Source organism: Leptopilina boulardi, unplaced genomic scaffold (assembly GCF_019393585.1).
Source record: "Leptopilina boulardi isolate dan_hultmark-lab unplaced genomic scaffold, ZJU_Lbou_2.1 LbouV2_104, whole genome shotgun sequence".
NCBI lineage: Eukaryota > Metazoa > Arthropoda > Insecta > Hymenoptera > Figitidae > Leptopilina > Leptopilina boulardi.
The window spans coordinates 29,581-43,353 of record NW_026137646.1 but is presented as its reverse complement, the minus strand read 5'-3'; the positions used below and the strand labels follow the sequence as shown (position 1 = coordinate 43,353).

At 33.7% G+C, this 13,773-nt stretch overlaps 1 protein-coding gene across 1 annotated transcript; it reads right to left on the bottom strand.

The window, feature by feature from the left end:
- Positions 1–11,468: 11,468 nt before the first annotated feature.
- On the bottom strand, positions 11,469–12,500 carry LOC127276852 (protein NYNRIN-like). Its single transcript, XM_051297539.1, has 2 exons — positions 12,070–12,500; positions 11,469–11,958 (listed from the first exon to the last, which is right to left on the bottom strand). The coding sequence occupies exons 1-2, from the start codon at positions 12,498–12,500 to the stop codon at positions 11,469–11,471; spliced, it is 921 nt and encodes a 306-aa protein (XP_051153496.1).
- Positions 12,501–13,773: the final 1,273 nt, after the last annotated feature.

Sequence of the window (13,773 nt, the reverse complement as noted above, 5' to 3'; positions counted from 1 at the left end):
CGCCAAATCTAATAAAGGTGACGATCACAAATCTGAACAATAATTTGGAAAATTTAAATGTTCGATCAATTTTTTGTTAAAATTTGCAAGCCAACATTTTAAAATTTTTATTTTAAGTGATTTTTAATAAATTAAGTTTCTATTAGAATTAATAAATTCAAAGGGTTATAATCAAAATTTAATAAACAAATATAATGCAATAAAATAAAATTAATAGAAGCATTTCATAACAACTCTTGTATTACGTTTGTCTAAATTTTAGACGCTTATTTTTACGATTTAAAGATTCGACCACCATATTGGATTCGCCATTTTGTATTTTGAAAACCCGATATCAAATTTGTAATCAGCAACCCCAAAAACCTTCAAGTAACAAGTGTCAAGTGAATTCGACGAACTTTTATAAATTTCAAACGCCATATAGAATCTGCCATTTTGAATTTTTAAAATCTGACTTCAGATTTGTACTCAGCGACCCCAAAAACCCCTAGATACCAAGTTTTACAAAAAATAATTAATAGTTATAAATTTCGACCGCCATATTGGATCCGCCATTTTGAATTTTCAGAATCTGACATCATATTCGTCATCAGCGGCCCAAAAAACCTTCAAGTAAAAAGTTTCAAGTGAATTCGATGAACTTTTATAAATTTCGACCGCCATATTGAATCCGTCATTTTGAATTTTGAAAATCTGACATCATATTCGTAATCAGCGATCCCAAAAACCCCTAAGTAACAACTTTCAAATGAATTGGTGAATTTTTATAAATTTCGACCGCCATATTGGATCCGCCATTTTGAATTTTGAAAATCTGACATCAGATTCGTAATCAGTGACCCGGAAAACCCCGGGATACCAGGTTTCATAAAAAATTATTAATTTGTACAAGATTTCCTATCACCTTTCATTTAAGGGTTGTTTTTACCCCTAAAAGCAAAAAATGACCTGATCTAGCAAAACGGCCAGACACGGGTATCTTTTTTTTGTCCTAGTTTCTGAAAATCATTGATTTTTTCGTGTGTGAAAAAAAAGTTGAATTTTGTCGGACGGTGTAAATAGAGCTGTGCAAATGTCAAAAATTCGATTTTCTCCATAAGAATTAACATGGACTAGGTTCGGTTCGAATTTCGAGTCCATGTAAAATTTGAGTTATTGCACACCTCTAAATATAAAGTAATTAACGAGTTTCAGTCAGGATTCAGAGGGGGAAGAGAATGTTTAGATAATCTCTTTACATTGCAAGCTGCAATACAGATTCATTTAAATAATCCTAAGGGAGTAGTTTATGCTTTGTTTGTAGATTTTAAGAGTGCTTTCCTCTCTGTATCCCATATTCTGTGTAGTAAGCTACACTCGCTTGGCATAAGTGTGAGGTTCATAAAAATTGTTCAGGACCTATATGGAAAGTCTGTGGCTTGCGTGAGGAGCAGCGAGGGAAAAAAAATTTTGTTAAAGTTTCTCCAGGTGTGCTCCAACAAGAAGTCCTTAGTCCGCATATGTTTTAATTATTTATTAATGACATAGATGAATTTTTGAGGGAAAAAAATTGTAGAGGATTATCAATTAATAACAAGAACGATGTTGTAATTTTAGCTTACGTGGACGATTTAGTATTGCTTGCGGACACACCAATAGAGTTAGCAAGGAAATTGAAGGCCATACAAGAGTATTGCGAATTGAATGCACTTGAAGTCAATGTTAATAAGACTAAAATTGATGTTTTTAGAAAAAGTAAAAATTTATCAGTAAAAAATTTTTTAGCGTTCAAATTCGGCGAAGAAAGCATAGAAGTGGTCAATTAATATACTTATTTAGGTGTTAGTTTCGATTCTACCTGTAATTTTGAAAACGCGTTGGAATTGTTCACAAGTTCAGCAAATACAGCGGCGGGCAGTGTGTTAAGAATTGTAAACAGTCTTGTACACCAAACCACACCGTGCGCCTAGAAACGTGGAAGAATCCCTTGTCGTGTAAGATACTTGAGAGATTATTGTCTTGGATCGGGAAGATCTCTAAAATGGAGAAATCTCGTTTTCCAAGGCAGTGTTTATTGAGGCTCATGACGATGGCTAGATCTAAGTCTGGGGAATGTAAATTTAATTGGTTTAAACAGATAAAGCATTTTTTACGGACAGTGGGGAGGGAGATTTGTGGGAGTTTGGGTCCTTAGAAACAATAGTAGCTTCGTCAAATCGAATAAAAGAAAATTATGAGAAATTCTGTCTCGAACAGGACCTGAGTTGCCGAATTAATACCAGAAGCTTGCAGGTATGGCCGTTTATTAGCCTGGGATAGGGAGCGTAATCATATCTAATGAATAGAATGAATCTTTACCTAAAAACAATTTTTTCCCTATATCCACTTTTTAACAATCATATTAGATATATATTTATTAATAGTCTTAAACTAGAACTGCCGAATTGCGATCGTTGTGTTTGGTGCTACGAAGAAGGTGAAGACTTCCATCATTTATTTATGAAATGCACGAAATACAATTATATTAAGCTTGAGTTTTTCCCAGCAATGAATGTAGAGAAAGATCAGACAGCATTTTGGTTAGAAAAGTTCTCCACAGACAGAATATCAGAGGTGAAAAAATGCGCGAAAATATATGTAAGAATGTTAAAAGAACGAAATTGTATGATTAGTCATGTTGTAAAATTATAAAATGTAAAAAATAAAAAAAAAATTTTTTAACAATGTAAAAATTTCAATTGATTTGTGTAAAATGTATTTTATGGTATGGGCAGATTAGCCTAATAAAGACTTAATAATAATACTTTAGTATTGAGTTAAGTTTGCTTTCAACAGTAAAGGATGCTTAATCCTTTAACATAACCTAAACTAAAATAGTTATTTCTATGGCAAGGGCGCAAAAGTAGGGGAATCGAGACTAGCGTAAGTTTGACGCACGAGCGAAGCGAGTGCGACAATCACGCGGGTCGATATTCCCCTATTTGCGCCCATGTCCCATACATAGTATTTATATCTTTTTGCGTCAAAAACTCGACTAAATTGCTGTGGTGGAAGGGGAAAGTGTGCGTAAAAGTACGATTTTCCCTCCTTTTAAGCACTAGTGCATAAAAGACAGCGATTTAGTCGAGTTTTTGACGCAATGTGTTATAAAAAATATTTTTATCAGCGACCTAAAAATATTTACTTTAAATTGATTTCACAATAATTCGAAAGATAGAATTGTACAATTATTAAAAATAATTATCTGTAAAGTAAGCCCCCCTACAGTCGATCACTACCAATAATCAATCAGTCTGATACGATTGGATAAGAAGGATATTCTCCAAAAAAACTCATTTCGCACGTATTTAAGATTTTCTAAATAATTATAATCATTTAGGAAAATACCAAGCCATATTTCATAATTTTATTACTTTTTCTAAACATCGTGCAAAAAAAAGATGCATAGTTTTATTGTTTAATATTTATTTTTCTAATTTTATCCCCTAAAAATCGAATTTCTAACCTGTCATCTAAGTGCGTCTCATTGTTTCAACATGTTAAATAATTACTTGAAACAGGAAAATCGGTACTTTATCAATTTTTTCGAAAAGTTATAGTATTGAAAAACTTTAAAATATTTTTTTAAAAGGTAAAAATTAGCGTGATCAAGTTTTAGAAGGGTTAAATTTTTCAAATCTTAGTCTTTTTTAATGTTCTCAAGCTCAAATAATTGATTTTGTGTTTTCTTTTTTCATCTTCCAAAAAAGGAGTTTTTCTAGAGAATCACCCAAAAATAATTATTATTTGATTAAACAAAGCTGATATTTTTTGAAATATATAGCGAGTATTATCAGCTAGTATTAGAACCTTATTTTATTCATGTTTAGTCAGTTATGATTTAATAATACTAAATTATATAAAGATTGATTGACTATTGGGTCATTGGGTGATCGACTTCTGGTTGGCTTGGTTTATATGGCTGTAATTGCTGATCGACTACTCGGAAAAATCCTGCAACGCGCTTTTTTTCCGTGTAGGTTTGTTAAAAATATTTTTTAGTTGAGGTGATGTTAAAGTGTCGAGTATCCTTAAAATGCAATTATATTTTAATTTATTGAAGTAAGCATAAGTAAAAAAATATTAATTGAGAAACGAAAATAAAATTTTATTCAAATTCAACGAATGTTATTAAGGAAAAAAAAGGATAATGATAATAATCAGTCACTTAGCATTATATGCTTATAGTCAATAATCTAACTCTACAATCTTCTCGGGAAATAGAAAAGTGCTTTAGTGGATACGAAGCATTTATTTTACTGCCTAGTCAATATAAGCTAACTGCCTAAAGTCTTCCAAGCAAATAGAAAAGAAACAACATTCTATGACATATTAAACGTCAATTTGTATTTACTTTGTAATTACAAAACTAATTTTTAAATTCACTCTTTTGTTTCGTTATTTATTACAAGTTTCTAACTAATTACAAAAGCACCTATTCTAATTTATTACTTATTTTTTTAAAATTTTATTATCGAAATTTTTATTAAATCTTGAAAATATCAATACTTTCTTATAGAGTATTTAAAACCATATCGATTAACCTATTTGCAAAACCTTTTACTGAAAAATATAACGTTGTTATTAATGTTCATCCAATGAAAACAAAAAATTCATAGTTCAACTTGCCAGCTGCTTTACTTTATTTACGTTTGAAGCAAAATAGTTTTCCCATCAGAAGCCTAGGTTTAAAATTTGTGTCAAGAAAAGAAGCTTTTTCATAAATTTTGCCAAAAAAATCGAAGGATACGAACAATTTAAAAAAAAGTTTAATGTAGTAATTACAAATAAAGATATAAATTTTTATTTCATAGCTTTGAAAAGTTTATCGAAACTCGATCAGGTTCGCCTTGATCAAGTCCAGTTAGATCAGGTCTACCTGGATTAGGTCCATCTCCATCAGATCCGCCTTGATAAAGTCCATTTGAATCAGGTCCTTCTAGATCAAGTCCACCGTGTTCATGTCCATTTGGATCAGGTCCACCTTTATTAGGTCCATCTGGAATAGATCCGCCTGGATTTGTTCTACCGGCATTTGTGTCTCGATTTTCTTTATTTTCTAAATGCATTTGAACGCTGTATAATATTACATCATCATTACTTGCAGTAGTTTTGTTATTGTTGTCATCATTAAATAAAAGAATTCTTCAATATTTACTCATTGGTTTTTATTTTTGCCAATTCTACTTTTGCTTTCTGAATTCAATATAAAAATAAGAGTATTTAATGTTCGTGAACAAAATTATATGAAAATGAAAATACATGGTAATAACCTCAATTACAGATTAATGTACACGGAAAGAAAAAGTTCAGGAAAAAGTCATAAAATAATTGATTACTTTTTTCAGTACTTTCTCAAAATAAATTTGGTGGTATCTTTTGAAAAGTTCGCGAGATCTTATAAAATTTCAAATGAATATTTCGTTTTTTACATTCCTAAATTTTCATTTTGCTTTTCATAAGAAAGTGAGGGATTGATCCTGAAAAATTACGAAACTCGGTCTTGACTTTGATGTGCAGTTAACCATTGCGCATCACGCAGCTGTTTATTAGCCTTGAAATATTTTCATCTAAAGTAATCTATTAAGGCCGAGTCCAGAATAGGATCCTTATGCGATTTTGCTATCATAGCTCCCATTGGTTTCCATATCCCCTATGATAGCAAAATCGCATAAGAAGGCCTATTCTAGACTTAGCGTAATAAGCAGTTTTTACGAATATCCTGTTCAGGTAAGGGGATACACATTGAATTTTTGTACAAAAGACGAGAGTTCTAATCCGCCTGCAGTCAAATTTTCTCTAAAATTAATTTTCTGTTTCAGATATTTAAATGTTTCATGTGCGTGTTATATTAGTAATATATGAGTTTTTATTTGATCGCTATATATAAATTAATAAGTGTAAGTGACGAGAGGAAAAAAACAAAATTTTTTTCGTCTTCCTTAGGGCATCCGGGAGAAAATAATGGTTTTGTATATTTCTTATCATTTGAAAAAAATAGAATATTTTAGAATGGATTTTTTTGGAAATAATAGAGGAAGGTACCCTGCCGTGGGCTCTTCTCGGAATTTTGCATAATCTTGATAAAAAATTATTGAAAAAAATGTTTAAACATTGGCAAAAAGGGGTTTCGTAGATTTCTTCTCATCTTTAAAGGATAAAGTATTTCGAGTTGGCATTTGGAGAAATAATAGAGGAAGGGTCACTGAGTGTGGCTTTTCTCCATTTTTGCAATAATATTGTGAGGAAATTATTTTATTAAAGATTTAAAGTGGAGTAATTTGGGGTAAGTTAACTATGAATTTTCCTGAAATAGTTCAGGACATTTTCATAAAGGGGTTTCTCGGAAAGTCATGTAGACTATAAGCAAATTCTCATTTGATTTGTTCTTGAATTACACAGGCCTGCATGGTTTTTTTATTTTTGATATTGAAGTCGTTCCCTATGTAATTTTGTGCGCTGAACACGATCCCGTGTCCCAAAATGGCCCAGCACGTCAGAATTTTGAGAAAAGTGGGGGTAAAGAGCCCAAAAACCGTGTTTTTGGGTGTTTTCAAGAATTTTTTTCTCCTTAACCTGACGTGCTAGAAACTTCTACTTGCGCATATGGGTCTTAAAGTGCACACTTTAAGCTTTAATTTAAGACCTAGTAGAAGTTTCTAGCACGTCAGGTTAAGGAGAAAAAAATTCTTGAAAACACCCAAAAACACGGTTTTTGGGCTCTTTACCCCCACTTTTCTCAAAATCCTGACGTGCTAGGTCATTTTGGGACACGGGATCGTGTTCAGCGCACAAAATTACATAGGAAACGACTTCAATATCAAAAATAAAAAAAAAAGTCGAATTTTGCAGGCCTGTGTTATTAATGTTCACTTCAACAGAAAAAGATGAAATACTTTATACTATGTCCAAAATATTTTATAACTTATTTAAACAGACAAATTTCCAAATATACTGAAATGGTCGCGACATCCAGAGTTAAGAAAAAGTATTTTAGGACTTTTTCCTGAACTTTTTCTTTCCGTGTATAAGAAAATTCGTAATTACCGCTTCTTAGGTTAAGGACCCAGTAAAAGAAATTATTGAAAATAACTAATAATAAGTATGTAAAACTTATGCCGAATACGTTTTGGCGGATAGACCGAATTGAGAGGTTATGCCTAATTATTTTCGTTCATCTCTATTATTTTTGCTTCTTCGTGGAGGTAGCTATGTACTCCTTCAAATTATAAATTTTTTAAAAATGCATAAGACAAATTGATTTATATTTATAAATGTTATATATGAGTCCCTGATAAAGTGTCTGGATAAATATATATATATATATTTGTCTGCTGTGAAAAAATTTTTTATTAAGATTCGAGAAATATTTTCGAAGTTACAGACTAAACTAGAAAGGCGTGCCGTATACATATAATATATATTATATATTATATAAAAATATATATATCTATTTTTATTATCTTTTCCAATTTATAATTTAACATTAAACTTGATCGATAATTAATCAATAGTATTGTTATTTTTATTTGAAGCATCTGTTTTTTTTAATTTCTTATGACTTTTCAATTTTATTGAAATTTTTATCCTTCTGTAGGTGATAAAATTATGACCGAGGTACGCGATTAGTAATTTGATCACTTTCGGTATCGAGCCAGCGCACAGTGGGAAAAAAATGACCCTCTGTGGACAAAAATCTACCGACAACACAAATCATAACCGATTTTAATATTTTTTTTTTTTAAATACTCGGAGAGGTTTTTCCTGTAACGCACAACTGCGATAAATTTGATTTATTTCAAACTAACCTTAAAAATGATACCTATATATAAAATTACGTTATTAGGATGGTTTAAAAAATAAAAAAATGATTAATTTTGATATAGCAGAGAGTTTTATAAAAGTCACCAAATTCACTCGAAAGTTGTTATTCAGGGGTTTTTAAGGTCGCTGGTTACGAATCTGAAGTCTGATTTCAAAAATTCAAAATTGCTGATCCAATATGGCGGATTAAAAAATTAAAAACTCATTGAATTTGCATGAAAGTTGTTACTTGGAGGTTTTTAGGGTCGCTGATTACGAATCTGAAGTCAAATTTCAAAAATTCAAAATGGCGGATCCAATATGGCGATCAAATTTTTAAAAAGTTATTAATTTTTAGGGTTTCGTGGCCCATGGCCGAAAGCCTTATAGTTTCACTTTGGCGTTCGTCTGTCTGTAGTATATTTTGGGGCACCACAGCTCCCAAAATAAAATTTTAGGGCACAGATCGCAAATTAAAATTTTGGGGCCCCACAGATCCCAAATTACACTTTTGGGGCACCATAGATCCCAAATTCGAATTTTGGGGCACCACAGATCCCAAATTCAAATTTTGGGGCCCCACAGATCCCAAATCTCCATTTACTGAATGGACATTACATGAATGGACATTACATGTCCCATTAGTTAACATGCCCCTACAATTGACATGTCCCAGTAGTTGACCTGTCTCAGTAATTGACATGTCCCAATAGTTGACATGTCCATATAGTTGACATGTCCCTATAGTTGACATGTCCCAGTAGTTGACATGTCCCTATAGTTGACATGTCTCTATAGTTGACAAAATTCAAAATTTGGGGCACCATAGCTCCCAAATTCAAATTTTGGGGCCCCACAGATCCCAAATCTCCATTTACTGAATGGACATTTTCCCGAATGGACATTACATGTCCCATTAGTTAACATGCCCCTACAATTGACATGTCCCAGTAGTTGACCTGTCTCAGTAATTGACATGTCCCAATAGTTGACATGTCCATATAGTTGACATGTCCCTATAGTTGACATGTCCCAGTAGTTGATATGTCCCTATAGTTGACATGTCCAAGAGTTGACATGTCTTAATAGTGGACATTATCGAATGGACATTTTACCTAATGTTTTAGGTAAATTTATAAAATAAATTTTATTATTTATTTATTATTTTTTTTTAATTAAAATTTAAAGCGCCACGAAACCCTAGATGTAGGCGCAATTGCGCTTAGTTCTTTTCCTATTTTTTATTTTATATCCGCTATTTTGAATTTTGACAATTTAACATCAGATTCGTCATCAGCGACCCCGAAAACCTCCGAGTAACAAGTTTTAAGCAAATCTAGTGAATTTCAAATTTTTTTTGGTCGCCATATTGGATCCACCATTTTGAATTTTGGAAATGTGACATCGGATTCGTAATCAGCGACCCAAAAAACCCCCGTGTAACAACTTTCAAGCAAATCCAATTAGTTTTTGATTTTCTTATCCGCCATATTGGATCCGCCATTTTGAATTTTTGAAATTTGACTTCAGATTCGTAACCAGCGACCTTAAAAACCCCTGAATAACAACTTTCGAGTGAATTTGGTGACTTTTATAAAACATTGCCTGCCATATTGCACCCGCCATTTTGAATTTTAAAATTTTGCAATTTTAATGTCAAATTCGCATTCAGTGATCAAAAAGGGTTCACAATACTCTCTGCTGTATCAAAATTAATCATTTTTCCATTTTTTAAACCATCCTAATAACGTAATTTCATATATAGGTATCATTTTTAAGGTTAGTTTGAAATAAATCAAATTTATCGCAGTTGTGCGTTACAGGAAAAACGTCTCCGAGTATTTAGAAAAAATAAATATTAAAATCGGTTAAGATTTGTGTTGTCGGTAGATTTTTGTTCACAGAGGGTCATTTTTTTCCCACTGTGCAGCGAATGCACAAACTCACTGATAGTAGCCTCAAGCAGAAATAATATAATAAATTTTTTTGTTAAATAAATTTGTTTTCTAGTTTAATTTCCTGATTTTAGTTTGCTCAGCAATTCTCATTTACAATTTAGTAAATAATATGAATATAGTAGAACAATTTAGAAGAATATAATTTAAGCTAAATATAGTTTTTTTTTTATTTATTTATTTTTTTTTTAAATCATAGCATATAATTTGGATTAAATCTGAGCGTAACAAATCACCCCTTTTTTTGTATCGTCGTCCCTTGACGATGCAACGATGCGCCTGTTCGCTTATTAATCTTGAAATATTTTGTTGGTCTAATTTTAATTCGCGTATTGCTTCGTCATATCTCTCTCCATCGTCATAATTCAGAACTCCAAAGGCTGAACCTCCAATCTTCCCAACAAAACCAAACCAAGGTACTGCTCGCTTTCGCCTTTTTAGAGTGTATGGGAAACTATTAGTATTATGAGATTCTGTATTTTTCTTAAGGTCTTCTATGGTTACAGCTAATTCTCGCAGCGATTAATTTCTTCATACTGGCCGAGAGGAACACCTGAGATTTATAAACGTCGAGAAATACTATTGCTCTCCAAGTGCCTGTTATATATTGTAAGGGTTCGATCATTTCATAGTAGATGCCCATCGTCTTGTTGAAATTTGTGTCCAAATATTTCGCACTCGGTTGTTGGAACATGCGGAAGAATAAGGTAGTCGCCAAGACTACCCATAACGTAATTCTCATTATGGTTAACCTGAAAATATTTTAACTTGTTAAGGGGTTTCCTAAATTTTTTTGCCCTAAAATAGAAGGTTTTTAAAAGATCGTGTACTCATAAGTTTTAAAATATAATTGATCAAAAGTTTTTACATGTTACTATATACGTCAAGAACTATTTAAAAAAAAATTGCGATCTTAAAAAATATTATTATGCTCCTTCTACAGAGGTCGCTATGTACACTGGTCAAAATCAAAGCCCTTTACGGTAACCACTGTAGCTCATCGCAGAATCATCTAAAATAAAAAAATCAAACGTGATTTTAAAGTTTAAGACCTAATACAGGTCCTAAACCTCGAGATATTAAAAAAAATCAAAAAATAAAAAAATGGCAAGCTTTGGAACCCAAAAAACTGAAAAAATACCATTTTTTGACAATCAATCACTCACAGAAACATGATTATTGAATATTTTAAATATATTAGAGGTTTAGGAGCAAGTTTCCGAATTTCGTATAGATTTGTGATTAATTCGCGCAAGTACGAACCATAGGTCTTCAATTTTTTTTCATCTGAGAAGGAAGATGGAGTCCTGACTAATCTACCGAAAACCAACTCGTAAGGCGTAAAGTTAGTAGATTGGTGCACGGATGTATTATAAGAGAAGGAAGCAAATGGGAGTAGTCGATCCCAATCGTCAAATTTATTAGCATAAATACGAATATATTCTACAAGAACGATGTGGCTCCTTTCTAAGGCCCCGATTGTCTGAGGTCTATAGCCTGATGTTGTGACCTGTTCTATGTTAAAGATTTTTGATAGCTTTCGCAAAACTCTACACGGGAAAAAGAAAAACGTTGGATTAATACCGTTTTCCGATTGGTTCAACGGCAAGGAGCGCTGTAGGCAGTGTCTGTTGGATCAACTTACTTGTAACAATAGATGGACAGTAGGTTCAACAGTAAAAGTCTGTTGAATCAATGCCGAAATCGTGACAGGGCCCACTGACGTTGAACCAATCGGAAAACGGCATTAACCCAACGTTTCTCTTTTCCCCGTGTACTAACAATGGCTTTTCCGCGATCAGTTAAGATACATTTTGGGGCTCCATATACTGCGAAAAGATTCGTCGCAAGTGCATGAGCTATAGTGTTTGCGCTACTATCTGGTATGGCTACTGCTAGGCAATATTTGCTCAGGTGATCTTGTATCGTTAGGATATGTCTGTTACCGTTCGGGGTAGTGGGTAAAACTCCAACAGTGTCGAGGGAAACCTTGTCAAACACTTCTAATGGTGTATCGGTAAGTATCATCGGCTCTCTAGTTTTTATTCGGGTAAGTTTTTGTTCAGCGCATTCAGGACATCGTCGAATGAATTCTGTGATATCTCTTCGTAAATTGGGCCAATAAAATCGGCTTTTAATCCGTCTGTATGTTCTAGTTAGGCCTTTATGACCGGCAGTGGTACTACAATGACATTCTCTAATAATTCGTTCTCTTAGATCTTCCGGCGGAGTAATTAACTTACCGAAACAAAATGAAATTTTTATGTTGCTGCCTTGAAAAATTTTTACTAACAGATCCGATAAAGTGTTACGCGATGGTTCGATACTGAAATTTCCATAACGAGAAATTCGAAAAGATTCTATATGATCACGTTTTAGTACTGTCTTTACATTTATTAATCCACTTTCAATATCTTTTTCTGTTACCCGGTCAGAATGTCTATTATTCAGAACAATTGTGTACGTTTTTGTTCTTTTTCTAGGAGTTACGAGTACTTGACCCTTTTTAGGTTTTGTGTCATCTAATTCCTTTAAGTCGATTCGGCCTACGCTCAACAGAAGTCTAGTTACGGGCGTTACCGCTTCACAATCGCTTGAAATAAAATGGACCATGTTATCCTCACTATGGGTAATTGGTTCGGGACAATGGATTAACGTTTCGTGCCTAGTAACGAGACGAGAAGAGTCATCCGCTATTGTTTCTTGAAAAGGAACATAAGGCATTCTAATGTGCAAATGCGGGTCTCCGGACAATTTTGGTGTATCTGCAGAGGGAAAAACGTATGGTGCGGATTCTAAAGGGGCTGTCTCAGATGGCATCAAGCGTCGAGATGTTCCTCTGTTCGTAGAGTGGGCAGAACCTTTAGTCACGTTTCTTGATTCAGATTCTTCGTCTATTATGGGTAGTTGTTGGGTCTTAGGATAAGGAGTTCATCGAGCAGATGGTTTGTAATTTAAAAAGGGTGTGACTGCCGTCACCCCTTTTTTTTGTAAAGAAGTTATTGGTGAGGCATTGGGATTCGGTGATAATTTTCCACCTTTGTTAGTCTCTCGCCGGCCTGGACTATTGTCGTTGTTTTCATCGTCAGATTGAGCTATTCGGTTTCTAATGTCACCTAATTCTTGTACAATCCGATCAATGGTTTCATCGATGCCTTGAGCTAACTGAACTGGATGTAGGTCCATTTGTTCTTTACTAAGGGGTGAAGTTTGTTCTATTGGTTCTCTTTGGTTGTCTAAGTCTAAATAACCTGGGTCCCAATACCAAGATCTATGTGTTGGTGTTCCCATAAGTTCGTCAAACTGATTTAATGATTTTTGAATATCACTAACGAGCGTTGGGTCAAGAGTTTTTGAAGGGTAACCATCACCTTCTTCATCTTCGCTATTATCTGCGGGTGGGCTGGCATATACAAGAACCTCATCTGATTCTAGCGGAATGTCGGGCGGGTCGGTTTCGGCTTCGGATTGGGTCGCGGTCGCTTTTTCGATAAGGTTTTGATCCGTTTTTACGGGACTTCCTTTTGTTTTAATTTGTGAGGGTAAATTTAAACTAGGGAAGCAACTAAATCTTTGTCTTTGAACTGGGATGTCTGATTCTTCATCACTAGTTGATTTAAGACTACCTTTGTCGACAGATTCCGGATCTTCTTCACTAGAGAATTCGGAATCTGTTTCGTTAGGGGTATCGGGGTTCTCTTCTTGGTGCGATTCTAACACTTCTGCCATAAGACTTTTTCGACCTCGAAGTTTACTAGTAAGTGTGTTGCAACCTTGAATAGTAGCCTGCATTCTCACAGGTGGGAATTGCGATTTGACCTTTGATGTAGGCAGAGTAGATTGTCTTTGCGTCGAAATACGCTGGGGTTTTGAAGTAGAAGGGGTAGGATTAGTTTCGGTTGTGGGGGTTTTCTTGGAACCTATGGTTTTCTTTGTTTGTGGTTCTTTTGGGTTTCTGAGGGGATTTTGGGCTGAGTGCAATCGCTCTCTTCTTGAT

Excerpts from the sequence above, each read along its gene's own strand:
- LOC127276852 (XM_051297539.1), bottom strand. The coding sequence starts at position 12,500 with ATGCCTTATGTTCCTTTTCAAGAAACAATAGCGGATGACTCTTCTCGT. Across the intron at positions 11,959-12,069 it reads CGTAACACTTTATCGGATCT|TACCACTGCCGGTCATAAAG; the intron begins GTTAGTAAAAAT and ends ATGTCATTGTAG.